This window comes from Tinamus guttatus, unplaced genomic scaffold, assembly GCF_059628265.1.
Source record: "Tinamus guttatus ecotype Peru unplaced genomic scaffold, ASM5962826v1 Tinamus_guttatus_pri_ptg000263l, whole genome shotgun sequence".
In the NCBI taxonomy this organism is placed as follows: Eukaryota; Metazoa; Chordata; class Aves; order Tinamiformes; family Tinamidae; genus Tinamus; species Tinamus guttatus.
Genome location: NW_028288797.1, coordinates 1,045,193 through 1,067,090, shown reverse-complemented (window position 1 = coordinate 1,067,090; position 21,898 = coordinate 1,045,193). Strand labels below are relative to the sequence as shown.

The 21,898-nt window shown below is 36.3% G+C and overlaps 1 protein-coding gene across 1 annotated transcript in view; it reads right to left on the bottom strand.

The window, feature by feature from the left end:
• The window catches only part of NBAS (NBAS subunit of NRZ tethering complex), a 146,639-nt gene that overhangs the window by 16,327 nt on the left and 108,414 nt on the right, over positions 1 to 21,898 (bottom strand). Inside the window, exons 48-50 of the mRNA XM_088527201.1 lie at positions 21,599 to 21,794; positions 4,522 to 4,661; positions 657 to 801 (exon numbers count right to left, since the gene is read on the bottom strand). Coding sequence (XP_088383327.1) covers positions 657 to 801; positions 4,522 to 4,661; positions 21,599 to 21,794 — 481 coding nt within the window. The remainder of the gene's footprint in view (positions 1 to 656; positions 802 to 4,521; positions 4,662 to 21,598; positions 21,795 to 21,898) is intronic.

The window sequence follows — 21,898 nt, the reverse complement described above, 5'->3', positions numbered from 1 at the left end:
CTTCTACTTAAGAGGTGCTTGGATGCAAGTAAGCATACATGGTTAATGAAGACAGAATACCACACTTCTTTCCAAGAAGCAATATTTGCATATAAATTTAATCACAAACAAGTTTTTTAAGGGTACTTAGTAAGTTTTATACATATATTAGTGGAAAAAATTATTGATTATTCTGCCATATTGACTGCAACCAGTAATGCATTATTAGAAAATTTCTTTAAAGAAAAGTTTAGGCTGGAATAGACCTATAGAAAATACCCGACTAAAATACCCTCCACTCAAATCACGTCCAACAATATCAAGTTGCCCATGGCCTCATCCGCTTGTTTGGAATATCTCCCAAGGATGGAGATGGACAAGGTGTTCCAGTGTTTCACCATTTTCACAGTGCAAAACTTTGCTTATATGAAAATCAGCATTTTTCAGGTTATAATTTGTCTCTACCACCTGTCATTCTATCACTAAGAACCTCTATGAAGAGGCTATCTCTACTCCACACTTTTCACATTAAGTATTGGAAGAGAGCAGTAAGATCCCCCTCAACCATTTCTTCTCAAGCCCAATTCTCTCAGCCTTTATTGGTTTGGATTCAGTATGTCAGTATCTTTGGACCCAAAATAGGCCTCAAACCCATGACAACTTAAATCAAAACTTACCTCAACAGGGAGCATGTGCCTTGTCTCATATAAGGAACGACAGATTTTCAAAATTTCATTTCCTGTCTGTTCTTTTTCTTCAGGTGGGCATTTCTGTAGCATAACAGCCCCCATTTTCACCCAAGGATTGTTATCTGTGCATGATCTGAGGAAAAAAAAAGAAGTTTTGTTTTTCTTTCTTTCAGATGAATTGCAGTACAATCTTGTGACACAGTGAGAAAAGTCCGTGAGACAGGTGACCATCCTGATGCTATCATTATTTCACTGCAGGAGAGAGGCTGAAAAAATTGTTCATTATGATATGTTATTATGATCCTGGAGGATTTATGCTAGATAAAAGGCTGATGAACGTGGAACAGCACAGGAATAGTTTCTACTGACTTTCCACCAGAGATCCCAGACAGAATGGTGTTGAGGATGGGTGATAGAAAACCAGAATTTCTAATTTTGTTTCAATCACATTCTAAGGGCATCTGTCTCTCAAATAGCTGCCTCATTTCCCAGTGGGGGAAAAAAAAATAAATAAAAAAATCAAGATTTAAATTTTCATTTTCAGGACCAAAAAGTACAAACAAAGATGGAAATAAACAAGCATTCTTTTTGTTCATAAAAGCCCAGATTATAGTTCATCCTGGAAAGCAGTTCTGCAGAGAAGGACCTGGGGTTCCTGGTGGGCAGCAGGTCAACCATGAGCCACCAACATGCTCTTGTGGCCAACAAGGCCAATAGGATCCTGGGCCACCGCTAGAAAGAGCATTGCCAGCAGGTTGAAGGAAGGGATCTTCCCCCTCCCCTCGGCCCTGGTGAGGCCACATCTGGAGTCTTGTACCCAATTCTGGGCTCCCCAGCACCACAGAGACGTAGAGCTACTGCAGAGAGTCCAGCATAGGCTACGAAGATGATTAGGGGACTGGAGGGGACTGTCCTATGAGAGATCTGGTCCTGAGAGTGGATCTTACCAGTATGTAAAAAAAAAAACTTAGGGGAGGATGTCAAGAGGATGGGGACAGACTATTTTCAGTCATATCCAGCGACAGGACAAAATGTAATGACCGCATACTGAAAAACAGGAAGTTCTGACCAAATATGAGGAAAAACTCATTGACTGTTAGGGTGCCAGAGCACTGGAACAGGCTGCCCAGAGATGTGGCATCTCCTCTGGAAATATTCGAAAAATGCCTGCACGTGATCCTGTGCAATGTGCTCTAGGTGTCCCTGCTTGAGCAGGGGAGTTGGGCTAGATGATCTTCAGTGGTCCCTTCTGACCTCAACCATTTCATGATTTGCCTTCCACGTCATGCAAGATCATTACTGTAGTCAGCCTCTGACAGAAGACAGACATTAGATACAAGCGAACACTACCACAGCATTTCTAGCTTTACATACAATTCTAAGTGTTAAAATTTAGTATTATGTTGAAATCTAGGATTTTAAGTTTTCAGCTGACACAGACTTAAATTTCTCAATTCATACATATATTGCATATATATTACACTTACAGTAATCAATTAGTTAGCAGCAATGCTCCTTTTTTGAACCAGGGAATGCATAAGTAGGTAAAGATTTAACAAAATCCTAATGCATATGGCTAAACAGAAGGCTTAACTGCTCAGTTCTCCTCTTTGCTCCATAATTTAATGCTACTTGCTTTAAGAAATTAGATTATTGAAAGAACTTGCTAACAAAAAAGTTCCTGCTCTACTCCAACTGAACAATCTAGGTAGGCTTTTCAGAAATGGGATTTCTAGAATACAAAAGAAAAACTAGGCTAATTGTGATTAAATGCTATTGGCATGAAAGCATGTTTTAACAAACAAAAAAACCAACAACAAAAAAAAACAACAAAAAAGTGAGGCACCAGTAATTGCAGAATAAGAGAAGAAATCAGATCACAGAAATGATGCTTGCAGTCATGCCAAAGATGCAGAAATGGGCATATGAAAACAATTGTCAAGGACAACTGGAAGGGAGATGAGAGAAGACTTGGATAAAGAAGGTTGAAAGAAAGATTTTCATGATCTTTGTTTGTTGGGCCTCAGACTTACAGCACAGCCTCTGCTTCCTGCCTAACATGAGTAATTCCAAGATCTATGAAGCAACATAATTCAAAATAAATTAATTTAAAATAATGAGAAAGAAATATGAAGTATTTCCATCAGACCGTGATAAGAGGCAGTTCAAAAAATTTAACAATCTACTTGGCAAGAGCTTAGGAAATTAATCCTGTCTCATATTGAGGTATACAAAAGACAGCTGTACCTGACTGTTTTTGGAATTAATCATACAAGAGGGGTGGGACTGAGGGTGGAATGAGGACAGAATTTAATTTTGGAGCATTATGAACAGGTAAGGTATGTTTTGAGTCAAATTCATTTTGATGAAAGCACAGCCAAAATTGGTTTGAAAACATTTCTTCACACCACATATATTATTCCTGCGGACAAAGAAGTACACTTTAATAAGCAGGATGTGCATAGGCTGGATCTAAAGTTAGGATGGGTCTTGGTAATGAGCACTGCATCCTTTCTTTCCTTTGGACTAGTTGAAATCAAAACACACCAACAAAAACAAGATTTTGACAGCGATGCATCAAGTGCTGAATTACACAATTAAGCCAAAACTAAACAGTAAAGCTGGAATATTAATTTCTGACAGATCACGCAGCAGACCTTAATTTTTAATGCAATGAGGACAATTTCTGGCTCATAAACCTGTCATAAAGAATTTAGCTTAATCCTCACCAATAAATTGCAAATGAACTGCAGGCTTAAAGGTGAACAGATTACTTTCTAATGCATCAGTTCTGTACAAGTAGAAAAAATAGTTACTTTTAATAAAAAATATATTCTATAATTTTTCTCACAAATCAATGCATCTAAGCACTTTGGGGCATGCAGTCTCCAGGTTCAAACGGGTTGTAGTCAATAGCCTGAGGAATCCAAAGGAAGTAACATTCAGTGTCTCTAATCTAACTACTGTCAGATCAAAGACGGTAAGTTGTATCGGCCAGCCAAAAGATACATCAATATTATTGCTCTTGTTGCAGCATTCCCGTCTCTATATTGTAAACATAAGATTGCATGTTTAAATCTCAGACAAAACCATCAGCTGCAGAATAAAACAGCTAAAAATGTCACCATTAATATGTTCAGAAAGTGGCAGAGAAAAGACAAAGGTTTAGTACAAAAACAGTGTAGTCTAGGTGCTCTGTATTAACACCTTGTGATAAACAGCTTCAGAATGTCTGCAATACTAACTTTTAAAATAATTATATTCACTTTCAATTGCTGGGTTAAGATCTCCTGGGCGTATTTGCTCTAGTGTTCTTTGCTTTTTATATTTTATTTTTATATTTTATTCAGACATGAGAAGAATAAGCAGTGGATTTAGAAATGAGATGCACCATGGCTTGGTAGCATTGTGTAGACTTCTTACAAATTGAGATGACTCTTTGAAGACTAGGCAATTTATTTCTGTAAAACATAATTCAGAATAGAAAAAGCAGCCATAGACTGAATTTTTCATTCCTATTCAGAGGTTTTCTACATACTGCCAAAGTAAAAGTAAATGCAAAAAAAAAAAAAAAAAAAAAAAAAAAAAACACCCAAAAACCCATATTCAATAGATCAGCCAGTAAAAGGATTCTCTGCCTCCATGCTACATATGTATATATAACTTTTAGAAGAAGCTCTGCTCTAAAGAGACAACTTATTTTTCCCAGTAAAAGGCCCAGTATGGCCCTTTTGAAAAGGCCATACTCCTCTTGCACTTATGTGAATTAATTGACTGGAAGCTTCATGAACAATTTTTTACTTAACAAAACTTAACATTATTTTGTTAAATGACAATTTGAAAATATTTTTACCTGTTGCTCATTTCCATAGGTGGCCAAGCTTGAAGAAGTAAAACCAAGTGCTGAAACTCGGACAGACTATGACTGGATTCCAGAAGTTCCAAGAAAAGTTCATACCTTTTCTCTTCACTTTCAATATCTGTTACCTCTACCTGAAAGAAAAACAGGAGAACTTAAAAGGATTTCAACAAATCAGCAAACTACTGGGGTGAAGGACACAACTACTGTAAAGCAATTCAGGAACACAGCCTGAATTTTTGGAACTCAATTTATTACCTCTCATTTTCAATGACATGCAATTAAAACAGGAAAATTTCCCTAAATTTCATTCCCTGTATATGCTTCTTTTTGTATTTTAAAGAATGGACAGACCTACCCCTTTTCTAATAAGTATTACTTTTACTCACTTATGAAAACTCACCAGTTTTACCCAAATTTACAGCCTTTAATCTTTTCAGCAGGGAAAGACAGTCCTAGAAGTGAATTTTAAATTAGTTTAAATTCATTTACTCCACAAAGAACTTTTTTGACAAGTACTGTAGAATCTCTGTCTCCAAACAAACAAACAAACAAAATCCCACTCCAAGTGGCAGTCACCGGACAACACTCTCTCTGGAACGCTGTCCACCTCAGTTTGAAACATCAAGATTCTGTCAAAATCTGCAGTTTTTTATTGTGGTTTCAGCTGATGATGGATTCTATTAAACATAATTGCTGGCTGCAACATGCACAGTAAAAGGAGCAAGGTAAAAGGTCTCTCTGTTGAAGGAAGGTTGCTATTAGAGAGCCAACTTAGCTTTTATTTAAAACTTTGCCTAACACACCAGGAGGGCTTTCATAAATACAACTCATTTCATGGTCTACCTTACATACCAAAGTTCTTATGGTTTAAAAATAATTTCTTCCAACAACAAAACATCTTCCTCTGTCATTAACACATTGAAATGATGAATTTTTCCCCCAGACTTAGAAAAGTTCCAGGAAAAGCTCCAGTTTCATCTTATAATTCAGCTGAAGATACACAGTGGTAAATGTTAACTTTTTTTTTAGCCCAAGACTAGTTCTAAGACATCAAACAGGGAAAAGGCTTTTCTTAGCTCTCTGGCTACTTTAAAAGATTAAAGATCATATTCTCATCAATTCAAAGTGACTCTGATGCATCAAGGGCAAATTTTTCAAAGAAGGTTGGAAGACAAAGACTGCTGATGCAGTTAGTGAGTTGCCTCCATAATTTGTTGACTTTAAAATATTCATTGTTGAAAACAGTCTCCAGGGTACCTCTGAAAGCACCACATATTAAAACAGTCCAGATAGTAAAGAAATGTTTCTGACATCTGACCATTTAAAACACTTAATATACCAAGTTAGACATTCTCTGTAGTACAGATGTCACATAGCTACTGACTCCAAGCTACTGACTTGGGCTACCCCTAAATTTCATCTGTACTTGCTCATAAAAAAAATATGATTAGCTTCAATATTTAAATCATGAGAGTGAAAAGAGTAGAAAGAACATGAAAGAGTAAAAGATAGCAGACATCCAAATCCTTAAGAATCAAAAATGCTTAGCAGTCTAGCAAATTATTTGCTAACTAGACAACAGAATCCCTCACACGGCTTTCTCTGTTCCTAAACCCCTTTTCAGACAACTAGCTCCTTAAATATTTAGACTAAATAGATAGCATTCTGGATGGTCCACTGAGTACATTTTAGCATATTTACACAAACTGCATGTTGCTTCAAAATACAGATTGAATGTTCAGTTCTCTCCAAATTTTAACAGCAAGAAAGGGAAGAAAGAGCACAGAAAATATTAAAAGATGAGAAGAGCTGTCACAAAAATTGAGTCATTAGTAGCAGACAGTAAATCTTATTCAAGAAAGATCCTCATATTCAGGAGATATCCTTATTCAAGAGATACTCAACACAAACCGAATTCCCATAATTCTGCTTGATAACACATCTCTACAGACTTAGATTTACATTCTTTTCAGGAGATTAATATAATGTTATAAAGTAGTGTTTTAGACAGCTTACACTTGCTCATAACAAAACGGGTATTAATATGATCAGAATCATCACTAGCATAATGAGAAGGATTAACTCTCTATTCTTAAACATTGTATTTAGTTCTGCAACATTTCTTTTTACAATGACATTCTATAAATCAGCCAATTCCCCCAAAAAACAATAAAGTAAACTTTACAAAGTAATTGTTATTAATATATTTTTTAAATCTATTAAATCCACTTTTGGATTATATACAAGTTGGTATACTAATAAGGCTGAATGCAGCTTAAAATGCAGCATTAAAGATGTGGGAATGGAGGGTTAATGGAAAAGCAACAAATGGAAAACATGTTGGTACTACCATGCAGATGACAAGTATGCTAACATTTAAAAATGGACTAGCTTTATCCTACTTTAACTACTTCGCTAGCTCTCCACCTTCTTTCTGCCCTTTTATTTCCCTCCTCAATGCAGCTCAGGCTTCTGCAGCATCTTTCAGTTGTTCCCATAGTTCACACACAGTCTGATGTGCATCAGTTACAAACAAACTTTAAGAATGATTTCACTCCTACAGCAACATTATTTACCACTTCATTTTGGAAAAGGTGAAAACTGAGATCCAGATCTCTAGGTCAAAACTTTGGTCTGATGAAAGCAGAGCCTGCTGCTTTCTCAACTATACCGGGAATATTTTGAAAAATATTCCTGTGTTGAAGGCATCATCAAGTACACCTTCTTGCTAAAAGAAAGTAAAAAATGTATTCAAGTAGCATATTGGAATGAGATTTTTTGTTGTTGTTGTGATTTCTTTTACAATTCCTACACATTTCACATACACATCAATCAAAATGCAGCTCTCTGACAACACAAGAGTGCAGTTTCATACACAAAAAGTCTCCATAAGGAACAAAACCAGACTATCTTCCAGTGCAGCAAAGGAGTGTGAAGGCCTTAAGAATAAGGATGGAGGTTTTCCTCTGTATCCTCTCTTCTTTCCAAGCCTGAGGAAAAGGACGGAGAGGGAATAGCCATCTTACACAGCAAAAAAACGAAAAGGCTGTGTTAAAAAGTAGAAGTTTTATCTTAATGTAGACAAGACGAGGAAATTCACAAGGTTATGGTTAAAACTACTGCTTTGCTAACAGAACAAAACAGAGGAAAGATTAAAAGTTATGTTTTGGACTGAATTTTCTTATTCCTAAGCCTTGAGTCACTGAATGATCTGTTCAGGTGATCCTGAAGGACATAAGTCTGCAGGGATCACATCCTGGAAAAGACGGGGGACACTGCATCTTTTGCTCTCATTTTCTTAATATAAATAAGATGCTGTGAACTGAAAAAAAAAGAATTTGCCACTAAGCAGAATTATAAGGAAAGTATCTGGCCCACAGCAAGTCACTAAGGGTCATGCTTGAACTTCAAAGTCATTGCAAAGGAGCATGAAATTTCCTGCCTTCTCACCTCCAAAAAACAAAGTAACCCCTCTAGTTTTGCACCTTTTTTGAAAGGGAAGCATAGCTGCCTTCTTGCTTCTCATCAAAATAAAAAGTTGTGCAAATATTCATCACAGCGGAAAAGTCAATTAATTAATTTAACTTTAGAAATGCTACTCAGGATAGATTATGAAAACAAATAAATAAAAATCTAATCTTACGTTAAAGTGTTAACGAATACAACTTCATTGTCAATGAGGGACTACCTGTGTTCAAAAAGCAATATACAAACATCTAATAATAATGTTATGAAAGTTAGAAATTAATACAAGAAATTACCAAAGCAAAACAAAGGTTATACAAACAGCAGAGAATGTGCAACTGTTGCTTCAAACTGCATTACACAGGACCAGCTGTTTGAACAAGCGTAAATCCCTCTTAATTACGTGCTCTCCTCCTGAGCTTTGTTTTCACCACTTTTCCCAGATCCTCAAGTTATTAGTTGGCAGAGGATATATGAAGGCCCCCGAACAAATACTGGACTCATCCCTGATTAATCTCTGCCTAATAAGCAAGTCAAATTCAGTCTACCTTTGTCAGATATTGAGCAAGACAATAAATTAACCAAATTCATTTTAGAAATTTCTGAATGGGACTGAATATTGTCTAGTCTGTAGCAGCTAAGAACACTAAAGAGCCAAAATTTAAACTGGCTTTTTATCTGTGTTATTTTTTGTGTCTCTGAGCATAGCAACACAATATACTTCATTGAATGAGGTGACTTCAACCATCACAGCAATTATTTTTCCTCGAGTAGTTACAGTCTGCTGGTCAGTAACAGATTCACTCGACTTGACACGGAACATCTGAAATCACGTACAGGGACAGGCTCTACCTTGATGTAACTTGCAAAGCTGAGGAGAACGGAAACATTTATTAAGAACCTGTTGCTGGAACCCAGTTATTTTTCACACAATTGGCCACAATATCTCAGTTCTGACATAATTTTGCTAATGGGAAATTACAGCAGACAAGATTCCTACAAGTTTCTCAAAACATTTGGTTTCATGCCCAGAACACAGGAAGTATACAGGTATGGGTGCTTTACTGATACAGTATAAATAATAAGATGAATCTGGGAATTCATTTAAGTATACATTATCCAGCATGTTCAGCTGCAGTAGTATGCTGCTCTATATAAAATGTGTCCCTGAAGCAGATATCCACTATATAGTGCTCTCCTAATCCTAAAAGACAGAAGCATCTGATAGAGTTTTAAATGTTTTATTGCTTAAGCGGTATTATTTGAGAATTTCACACTAACCAATTTTGCAGATAATGTGGAGAAGCTGTTTTAATGTTTCATCTTTTAATGAGAAGAATCTCAGCACTTCCCTTTGCCCAGTTAAATCTGTTCAGCAATTTACATTTTTATTCTCTGTTAGTAAGGCAGAACCACAGTCTTCATTAACATATTTCACTTGCTATTCATTTTCTAAGGAAAGAATTGATAAGGGCATTGGCCATTACAGAACCAAGATATAGAAATAACAGAAACATTTTCCTGGGTTATAATTGCTTGCACTGTTGAGATAAACTACATGTGTGCTTAAAACCAATTCCCAACATGAAGAGATATTTGTGTTTGTATCCAAGAGTCACAGACAACAACCTCCTGATTTACATCATTATAAAACCCATTTTATTACATCTACCAGATTGCAAATGCAAACACCTCAAGATATTTTCACATTTGTCACTGCAGTGTAAATCTGAATTAAAATGGCATTAAAAATAGAAGTATTAAGTAGGAATTTGGATAGACCCTTATTGCTACAGTAGATTCTCAGTTCATTCTGACTACTTTTAAGTATTTATTTATTTACCTGACTATCAGCTTTTGCAGTAGAGACTTCATATATACTGTGTTTTAAAATATAGAGTGATATGACAGATTCTTCTCAGACTCAAGATAGGAGTATTGATGCTAAAACTTCCACTCACCACAAAAGAACCATTTCAAGGCATTGACTGAAAGGATTGGTAGCATTTTGAAAACAATTCTGAGACTGACATCTCAATGAGCTCTTCACTGAACAAAAACATAGTCTTGCTTTAAAAAGATAATAAATTGAACAGGTAAATCAAGGGAAAAAAACATTGCTCTTCCTACGCAAACACATAGAGCTGGTTACTGAAAAATGCCATTGTCCTGTCTGGTGCATCAATCTGCTGGTATCTGTGTGGCTACCACAAGGTCCATCTCCAGAACAGGGCTGGCAAAGTTAAAAACTCATTGCAAAGGACACAGAAAAACTCTCTTAAACTCACTCTGAATTTTAAACCGAGTTACTCAGTATATGAATACAAATGTGGAAACTAACGTTAAAATAAAAAAAAAGAAAGAAAAAAAAACACACTGAAAAAAAATATAGCTACTGATTTTACAAAGGTAATATCAGTAACTTTTAAAAGCTTTTTCGTTAGTTATTTCATTCTCTTAAAATTGTTTCAAGATGTTGGACTTTATATCAACCTTTTCTGTTACAGACATGTAAAACAAGGCAAAAAAAACACAAGCATGTATTGAAATATCTCATTTAAATCCCTCACATTTCAGCATAACAGTAAGCCTTTTTTAAGGGGAAACCCAAACCCACAAGGCACTGTATTCCCAAATGCTCTGTCAGCATCCCATTATTTCTAAACCAGGCTTCCTGAAACTTTTTTTTTAGGATGTTATCAGAGGGAAATTCTCAATGAAACAATAAAAAGAACTTGGAAAGAGTAGTAACAGACTTAAAAGTATAAACGCTACTGTAATCTATTCTACTAATCGAGGTAATGCTATCTTATCAAATAGTTTTGCACTAAACTCATACCTTTTGTTTGAGCTAGAGTGCTTTCTAACAGACAGACTTTTGAATTAAAGATAAAAGGCAAACAAGTTTAATAACTTCCTTGTAAATGATTCCCATCTATCATTTAGAACATAACCCTTCATAATCTACTCTAGCAGATTCTACCTGCTAAGATCGGTAACAGTTGAGTTTAGAGCTTGTATACACATAGGATCATTTCCAGTTCCTGGGAACATGGATTAGAGGCCCTTAAATTTTAAATGGCTTCCTCATTTCACATTTCATTTTTTTTTAAATTGTCATATGTATTTATACTAAAATGTTTGGCACTTCTCATCTGTTCAGGTTCAGGGTACTCTCATACAATCAAATTCAGTGCCATCACAACTCATTAAATCCCATGTTAGTGCTCATGGCAGTTTCAATGCTAACATTGCAGACCCTCACTGCAGTCCAGTCATGCAACTCTCTATCTAAACCGAAAAGCAAAATCACATATATATATAGGAATACTGCCAAATGAACTGCTGTCAGGAACTGCAATATATTGCCATCAACTTCCTTACTAAGGATTCAACTTACGCCTCATACTGGAGTTGCAACTTACATATTCATTTCTTATTTTTCAGAAAACCTACGAAAACTTTTACTTTTGAGAGAAAAAAAGTGCAATCTGAAGAGTGCACACGTAAAGCTTTGACGTTTATGATCCAAGGTCAAAATTTGCTATGGACTAAGTTATGTAAAAATAGTCATATGCTGATCTATGTCATTTGGTAAATTCATTTTTCCTTTTGCAAAGATGAGTTTTACCTTCCCAGAAGTGTATTCCAAATATATTCCCCACCCGGCAGAAAAAGATGATAGTTCTAAATGTTACTTTTTCCATCTTATTTATTCCATCTGCTCAAGCTTACATGCATGCACAGTCCTACTACCAATCTGTTTTGGATTTCAATAAATAGAAATATATTACATAGTAGTCATCAGGTTGCAAATCACAGCTGAGGAACTGGTAACTTCTCAAAAACTGTTGTACTGGTCTCAAAAATGCCCCCACAGTAATGAAGGAATTTGTTTCTATTTTATGAAAAAAATATTGTATGAAAATACATGATCTGGTTTGAAGATCACATCAATTTTGCAGATTTAAATTCCTTTGCCAAGGGACCTTTGTGAGGATATGATTACGGAGCAATCACAATTAATGCAAAGGAATAGTTTTAAGGAAAAAATTCTATCTGATATGATGTATTTCAGCCTACCTTCTCCACCTTAGAAACAAAAATAAATGCTAAATATATATATATATATATATAAAAAATCTACCACATTCAAAATACTGTTGATTTCCATTGCTGGGGGGAATACAACTTCAGCTGGCAGTGTGACCACCTTGCTGACAACACAGCCCCTCCACTGGATTTAAAGGGGAGGGAGCAGACAGAGGGCTTGCTGGAACATACACTGAATTGTGAAGAGAGGCTGGAAAGGAAACGTAGGTCTCTGACCCACATTTGGAACAGTCACTAATGATGCATCAGTAAGAAGTGTCTGCAATCAAAATGAAATCTTAGTATAGCAAGAAATACAAATTTAAAACCCAAGTCACAGGTTTGGCTGACAAATCCAATGTTTACAACCTCCACTTTCTAACCAAATAGTACCAGACCTTTGAGGTGAGGTTTTCTTGCACTTTCCCCCCAAACAGAATCTAATAGGTAAAAATTATTACAATTAATAATGATCACCATACACAGAGGTCTGCTATGCATCATTCTCACAGGCCAGATTGTGCTCAAATAGAAGTTAATTAGTGGGATAAGTAGATTGGTGGTATTAAATTAAAAAAAAAAATCAACAAAAAGTCTAATGGTGGTGGTGATGGAATAAGCAAAGGCTCAGCCACATGTTCACATGTTAAGCTGCATGTCTTGTAGAAGTATCCAAGAACATTTTTATTTTCCAAAACTCATTTATATATCCTTTGATTTCCTTCCTACTTGACATGCAGCTCAATATCCCTGAGAAATGCATATAGATTCAAGTAAACACAAGTATGATGTTAATGGCTAAAAATGCAAAAAGTGTGCAGAAAATAAAATTCACTCATTTTTATTCTGCAGAAGGCTGTTCTGCAAATAAATTGTGGCACACAGAAAACCCCTATAAAATGATTATACAAAGATCTTGAGATGAACAGAAAAGAACAAAGAAATAAAAATATGCATTTAGAAAAACTGTAAGATAGATACAATCACAAGAGACAAGATCTATGTTACTTAAAATGTACACTGACTACATGTTAGCTGATAGGTGAAAAGTAGATTTATGTAAAACATGGCTAAACATCTATTTAACATGAGTGACTTGAACACATGCAATTCTTTTTTTTTTGTATGTAGCAGCTATTAATTGTTATTCCAGTCTTTATAAACTATGTATCTATTAGATACTCCAAATTTAAAATAGGAATAAAGGTGATGGACCATGCAGCCTGAAATGACAGGATTTTACTCCTTAAAAGTGACTTTTAACTGTAAGCAGTTAAATTTATGTCAGCTTAACTCATGTAAATGGCTCCGTGGCTTCACTTTTCTGATCACTACTGACATTAAGTAGCAGTGTGTACACAAGCTCCCAGGATTCAACTATCTGTAGAATTGCTGTTGCAATCAAAGTCTCTGATGCTTGCTAATGGAGGAAAAACCATTAACAAAAAGTTTTCACTTAAATGAATGCTTGTCAAAATTAATTTTTCTGAAGTGTCATCCTACAGACAAACTAACCTCACACAGTAAAGTTTTGTTTTTGAAAGTAACAGCCCAATAGAAACCAAAATACTCTCATTTTCTGTTGCATAATCAGAATAATAGGGCAATAATCAAAAGCATCTAGGCAAAAACATGCAACCATCACACTATATGGCATTACGCAAGCAGGGTGTTTTTCCCCACCTCATTGGAAGTAAATTCCAAAGTATCTAAACTCTACATGACCAGAAGTAAGCAAGGACCATGCCCAAAGCAAAGCAGGCTTTCAGGCTTATAACACATAGCAAGTAAAAATATCTATTTACAGGCTGCATTTTCCCTAAATATTTTGAAAAGGGAGCACATCACATTTCAAAGCAGCAGACATTACTTGGGTTTAACATAGAATTCAGAGGTTTTACCACACAATCAAAGAATAAGGGTTTATTTTCTTAATCAGGTATTGCTGCTTAAGCATGAAATGAGTATAATGAAGATTTTTCTGGGATAAGGAAAAAAGCCTTTCTATAAAGCAGATGAAAGTCTGAAATCATTCTCATTTGCTCAGGAGAACTTATGGTCCTATTCTGGTCCAAAGACACATTAGTTTAATTTTCAGAAACCTGAAAAGCTAGGTCTGAGGCACATAGCCTTTGCTCGGCAGTCCAGAACTCTTAAAACTTTAACTGCCAGTTGTAGCTTTTAATAAAGCTACAAAAACACAGACACTAAGTTTCCTTAAAGTACAAAAGGGGCAGAACCTGTCCTTAGCTCAAGTTTTACATAATTTTTTGTCAAATCTTCTTGTCAGGGGAGAACTTTGTGGGGGCCTAAGACACAGCAGAGGGTGCACAGAGGCCCACAGAGGCCTACAACCCATACACAAGCCTGGCAGTTTTCTAAACTGGAAAACTGCGTGGAAAAACTTCTTCTTTGCTGTCCGTTAAGAAATGGATTGATTCTTTCAACAACTAGTTCCAGAGAAATACATGGAAGAATCATTCAGAAGCTAGTCTTTGAACTTATTTCATGAATATTAATTTTAGAATGTAACAATAGGTGCTAATAACAACAATATATTCAGATTCATTGCCCTAAATATGGGTGATGGCATATTTTTGTGAAATTTTGTGGTGATGATAGGCCCTGGACTTCAGTCTACAAACTCTTTTTTTTTTTTTTTTTTTTTTTTAAGAGGAAAAGAGCTCTTGTAACTACTTACATATCAGACAAATTTATATTTTTAAAAGCAGAAAGATCTAGAGTTTATACACTGTTTGTAAAGAAGGTTAAATACAAAGTGGCCACTTTTCTTGTGGAAAAAAAAAATACATTCTCTCTCATGAGAGCATGAAATGACAATGAAAGTAGAAATACTTTATAAATATCCCAGGGTGACTCCTCAGATGGTCCCGAGTTTACAGATCTCTCAAAAATATTGCCAACTAGTAAGGAGATTGAAGGAATAAGATAAGACTGCATGAAAAAGGCATGACATCAACTGACAACCATAATTATTAATACATTATGATTCCTTTAAGAAATAGATAAAATAGTGCTTAAGAAAAACAGTTTAAGAATTTATTCACATTCTCAAAAGACTTTTTAAGAAATCTCTGACTAGAAAACACTGAAGAACATTACCTACTAAAAAGGGCCCAGATAAAGAAACAAAAAGAAAACACTGTTTAGGATGGAATGGTAAAAGAAAAGAGGAGAATTTGTCATTAGTTTATACTGCTCCTTTTCTTATAGACAAATGGATTCTTTGGAAAGACTGTGGCTTTGAGCAGACCAAACTGCAGGCACCTGAGTGAGCTTTATCAATTAAGAGCACCATAGCAAGAAACCTAAAAATCAAGTTAAGTACATGGCCATAGAACAGCAAATAAAATGTAACACTGATAAAGCTGTTGTACTCTAAAATACTCTAAATACTGCGCACTTAGATTAAGTTAATAGAATATGAAAGGATGAAATGCAGCAAATGTATTTAATCTGTATACATAATACCAGGCCACCCAAAGTTCCCACTGCAATTGCTCTTGCTCACTTTATTTCTCTTCACTTAATCTTTCCTGCTATCCCTTTTACTTGTGCACTTACTGCATTTTTTTTTATTTCCTTCTCAAAGTATTTAATTAACGCAGGCAGCAATTTATGCTTCCAGAAACAATACACTTCATGTTTTCATATGGATAAAATGCATCTTCAACAAGCGCGAATTAATATTGTCAAAAATTAGTCAAAAGTAATTACATTTCTTTATTTTTAATGCGTTATCAGTAGAGAAACAGTTTGTCTAGAATGATACACAACATCTTAACTAATTTACTCAAAGTGGATAGGACCATAAATCCTACTTCCAATTAAGCCTGTTTCACAAATAAAAGATGTCTGCAGGCTAAACAGCTATAGCTCCTTCACCTACATTTTGACAGATCAGGCTAAATGTAGGTCATGGTTATCTGATAGCTGGTAAATGGCTGCAGCAAAATGACAGGGGAATTTTTAATCACACCACTTTCCAAACACTCACGTTCAAACCTAGATACAACTCCAGGTAATCGGACAAATCTGAAGCTCACAGGACAGTGAAGTATTCTCCTCACTGGGAACTTTCTTTATGATGTCCTGAAATACTGTATAAAAAGATGTATGTTTTTCATACACTGAAAGAAGAGTAAGGAAAAGAGCAATAGAGACTTGATAGCCATACACAAATTCTCGTGAAGTCATTATGTTAATGCAGGCATTACTAAGACTGCACAAAAGTTGTATACAAGGTAAGTCTACTCTTGCAATTTAAACCTTGAAATGGATTTGGGGTGAGGAACATCATACAAATTCACCTGGCAAATTTTCAAAGCTAAATTTTAAACAAAGCAAATGATGGGGCTTAAAGTTACAGTCCCCAATTCATTTTAGATATCCCTCCCAATTTTCAAAAATGCTCAACACTCAGCAGCATTCTATACCCTCAAGACGATGAAAAAAAACATAATTTAACAATATGAGGGGAAGGCTAAATGAGATTACCTTCTCTAAATGACACGGCTATTTGCATTTAAGTGGCATACAAACCATAATTACATTTGTCATTTGCATAATAATGAAGCAATCCTTTTATGACAAGGTGTGGCCTAGAGAAGCTTCACGACTGTGAAATTCTTTTCATAAATTAAACTTGCTTTACCTTCTGAGCCTTTGCTAATTGCCCTATAACTTCCTGGGGCAAAACTCTCTAACTCTTGTTACTGAAACTTGTGCCTTGTAACCAGTCTCTGACCGAACTGAATGAGCACGTACACGCATAACCTGCAAGCAGACATTTTAATTGTTAGTCACATTGCCAGTCATTACAGATTTCCAATCATCGATGGGCAAAGCCAGAAGCCAAGACACGAACATTCTAAAGGACATCTTTTCTTACCTCCCCAAAATGTTCTTTTTTTTTTTATTTAAAGAAAACGTCAGTATTTTGACCCATATTTTTCATGCACCAGTTAACTAGAAAATTACAAAACCTGAAGAGCTCAGATAAAATTCATCAAGGGGATTAAAACAACACGTGCTTCCTCCCTTCAGTAGTTGTGGGATGCTACTGGAATGTGAATTAAGCACTCTCAAGCCTTTGAAAAATAAGGACCTCTGAATTTTTAATTTTGTTAACTAATCATTAGAGAACTGGAAATTGCTGTGTTTCTGCCTGTTTGATAGGTAGCTGCTTCCATAAAGTACAACATTTTTAATTTTGTAAGAGCTGGCCTGTTTCCCAGCAGCACATTGATTTGTGGGACCACTACTTACACCACCTAGAGCATAATTAAATATTAAGTCCCTCTTTGATGTATGCAAAGCCTGACTAAGAGGATTACTAGCGACACTGAGGGTGGCTTTCACACATTTTCTGGTAATTGAACTCTGCAATATCATTAAACTTATCTTTACTCAATAGGAACCACATTCATCCTTTACAATATCTGATCTCCCTTTTTGTACCAAGAAATGGCAGGGGAAAGGAGTGAGCCTTCTAAAAGGCTGAAAAATATGCCAACTAAGTAAAACAACGTAGAAATAGGCAAATGAACATATTTGTTAAATATTTACAAATGAAACTTTATTTAAACAAGCCTTACATACGTTTCTCTATTAGCTAATAGTAGAATTAGAGCCCAGAGTGAGATCTCAGGGAGCTTACTATTTTGCTAGTAACAAAAAAGATGACCAAGTTCAGAAAGGTGTAGTGAGTTAGGAATACTTATGGATCAGACTGTCACAGCAGTCTGAAAGTTGCCACATATCACAGTGCATATCTTAAAGAAGTAATTCCTAATTTTTATTTTTGGCCTTGGTTTACCCAGGATTACCCAACGACCTGACTGGATTTTTAAATTGTTCTTCAATTTTCACTTCTGTAGAATAAGGATGCTTCTTTAAGGCCCTTCCACTGAAAGCATTAACCTGGACGAGAGAAAACTGCTAATTAATGCTTTGCCAAGTCTCCCTACCACAAATCCTTTCCCTTATTTTTCAGCAGTGATATAACTGCCGAGTTCCACAGCGTAACTATTTTAGTAATATACCGTGAAGGATTTTGAAATGCACCTAGCAAAGACAGTGAGAACACAGCCTGCAGGACACTGTCTTACCACACAACCTTCCCTGTTTGTTAATTAACAAAATAAGCAATCTTATTTGTCATATGGGTTACCATTTCCTTTTCATAACACCAACTCCTGGACTACAGTTTGACACCAGCTGACTAACAGAGCAAAACAAAAGCAAATTGTCTAAATGTGGATGGCTCATTTGGTTTTTGGACATCGGAGAAGAATTCCAAATGCCAGTTACTGGCACCTAACAGACTGAGCAGCAGGACTTCTCAGTGTACATCACATACTCATTAGCTAGCACGAGGCACCCACCAGAAACAGAGGACTCCATCTACCACATTTGTCTTAATTGTGTTCCAGCAGGATTCTTATGATTGCGCTCTGTAGCAGGAATTAGGGGAAAAAAATATATATGCATAAGGACAGCTTTCACTTTTGCCAAGTATGAAAATTGTTTCTGAACTTCGTTAAGCAATAAACACTATATACAGAGAACATATACAGATATACATGCAATTCTGCAATGTATAATTATCAACTTGGAAAGATTTGAGGTTATTTAGCACAGTAATTGTGTTTGAGCCACACAGCTTTGGCAGGCTGGAAGACTGGGTCAGCAAGAATGGTCTGAGTTTAAATAGTGGTAAATGTAAAGTCTTGTGCTCCCAGGACGGAGCCAAGCCAAGCAGCAGGACAGGATAAGCTGAGGTCTGGCTGCCTTGGAAGAAGCTCTGCTGGGAAAGCTCTTGGGTGCTGGGTGACACAACGTGAACCTGAGCCAAGGCAAATCTCTTCCTGGGCTGCACAGCAAGAGCACTTGCTGTGACAATGAGGAAGGAGACCCAACTATTACACTCTTCTTGTCAGGCTGCACCTGGAATGCTGCGTCCAGTTGTGGTCCCCCCGAGATCAAGAGAAAGACTGGAAAATAGGAGAGTGCAGCATGGAGCTACCAAAACGATCAGAGCTTCAGCCTTCCATCAATCCCTTTAGCCCTAGTTATTTCACACAGCCACAGCACTGCCAATATTTATTTATTTAAGAACCACAACCTGATTGAGACGAGAAAAACTGTGAGCAACCCGAAGGCTTCGTGCAGCAGTTCTCTCCACATCCACACCTTCATACTGCGGACGGTCCTGTCTGTGTCACTTTACACTAAGGCAACTACTGCAATTTGGGGCTCAATCAAGAACACTGGAAAACTATTGATTTGGTAAATTTTAAAACCTCTTTAAGAAACTTCTGACCGACCAAAGACACTTCAAGTGCAACATTATTTAACCACAGACAGTGTAGCATTATTATGGGAAGGACATATTAGTGCATTATTGGCATAGAAGAGACTTAATTAGATCCTAAAACACTATGAAATAAAAGCAAAATGTTGCTAGTTTTATGTTGTAAAGTTTTATAAAATTTGACTAATAAAAATCATCTTGTCTTCTAAAAATCTCAAGCAAGTTTAATGAGACTCATAAATTTTTTGTCAAATAACAGTTTCCTTTCCTTTAAAGAAAAGCCTTAAAGCTATTATCCACATCTAATTTCCTACATTTTTCAGTTCAATAGTTCAACACTTTAGACCTGAAGTGCTTTTGGATCGGAAAGAATGATCGCATGTAGCAGAAATATTGCCCAAGGATACTATGCACTAACAACAAAAACCTAAAGATGAATAATCGTCTCAGACACACACTCAAGAGTGACTGAGTAGTTAACTGCCTACATTATGTGAGTGCAAGGGAAAAGTAATTTTAAAGGAGAGAAGAGATAAGCATTTTCTTTTAAAGATTATTATCTTGAATGACCTTAGTTCAGTGAGTCAAAACTGAGATATTGCTTTTGTTTTATATGAATATAAAATGTTTTTTGTGTAGAAGATTTGTAGGACATATTAGGAATGTTTTGTTTCAGTCTCATGAACATTTGGCATTGTCATCCAGGGGATGGGGGGTGGATGGAAGAGGCATTCATGAAAACAGATGAGAAGTAATTCTACTTCTCAATAAATTCACATGAAAAAAGTGAAACTCATGACTTCAAAACAACACAAACTTCAAAGACAACAGTGATGTTACAAGAACGTACCTTCCTCTTAAGCAGTTTGGAGATGTTCATTGTACTTAAAAGACTAAATGCAGAAGTTCTAAAATGTATACTCTGGAGCAGTTAAACACTTCAAAGTTTGTCATAAAGCAGTTAAAGCATTAGTAGGTATTCAACAAGAACCTTACTGTTTCATGTTTTTTTCTTTTAAAGAAAAACAAAAAAGGCAAAGGAAGAGCGCACTTGAACAAGCATACAAGTTATATGGTGAAAAATATTTCATTTGGTCACCTAAAAACCTATCATGCATAAGCGGAAAAACACACAAATAATCCCTCCAAAGCCTCAGTAAAGCCATTTGGATAAAAAGGGGGAGAAACTTTTTACACACTGTGTGTTGTAACAAAGTGTTCTGGTAGTTTTATTCAGAGTCATACCAAGGTTTGTGATGATTAAGAACAAGAGTATTTTTCTAAAACAAGGTAGGAAACAAGCTAGCGTTTGCTATTTTTTTGTAGAAATGATGCTGAGTTCTAGAACTTGTATGCACATTACAATAAAAATGAAAGCTAAGCATGCGCTTATCCTTTAATCCAGGTGCACACGCTCTCTCTCCCTCTCCCTTCCTTTTCCTCCCTCTCAGTAGGGAAATGAGTAATAGCTTGGAGTAAATTCTTTCAGGAATAACTTTACCTCATTTTTTTGATATTAAACTGAGAGAGATTTAAAATTCTCACCTGGTCACTTAAAGGTATGAATTGTTCTAAGAAACTACTACCTTTCATTCACTGGGTACTGACTTTAAATAAAGAGAGGTAACAGTTGCCTTGATGAAAAAATGCATTCCTCACCACGCAATTCTCTTCATTTGACACTGTCCTTATATTGCCAGAGCTGGCCTATAAGGTAACACTTAACCAAGAGGCTTAGAAAAAAGAGCTGAGCTTGTTCAGCCTGAAGAAGAGAAGGCTGAGAGGGGATCTGATCAGTGTCGATAAGTACCTCAAGGGAGGCAGTGAGGAAGGTGGTGCTGGTCTCTTTTCACTGGTGGCCACCGACAGAACTAGGGGAAATGGCCAGAAACTGAAGCATCAAAAGTTCCACAGGAACTGAAGTAAAAATTTCTTAACAGTGAGGGTGACAGAGCACTGGAACAGGCTGCCCAGAGAGCTTGTGGAGTCTCCTTCTCTGGAGATCTTCAAAACTCACTTGGACGCAGCCCTGCGCCATGTGCTCTAGGTGACCCTGCGTGTGCAGGGGGGTTGGACTAGATGATCTCTAGAGGTCCCTTCCAGCCTTTAAGGATTCTATGATTCTATGAAATCCCAGTTCTAACTGTAATTATACACAGTTGTTGATGCCAATACCTTTCTTTCGGGCCAGCAAGCTCTGAGGACGGCCTGTGTTCTGAAGAAGACGAGCAGCTTGCTGTCCTCGTCACTGAGGTGGAACGCTTGTTCCATGACTTGGAGCACTTTGATGCGAGGCTTCACTGGTAAAGAGTCATCACCACAGAAAGGTCTCAACCACGCCAGCAGGTCATCTGAGGATACTACTTTCTCCCTGGAATTCAAGTTAAATAATTCAGTGTTAACTGTCTTTAGTAAAGCTAACACAAAACCAGCATGCATTTGCCAAGTTATGTTCTCATTGCAATAAATTTCCTC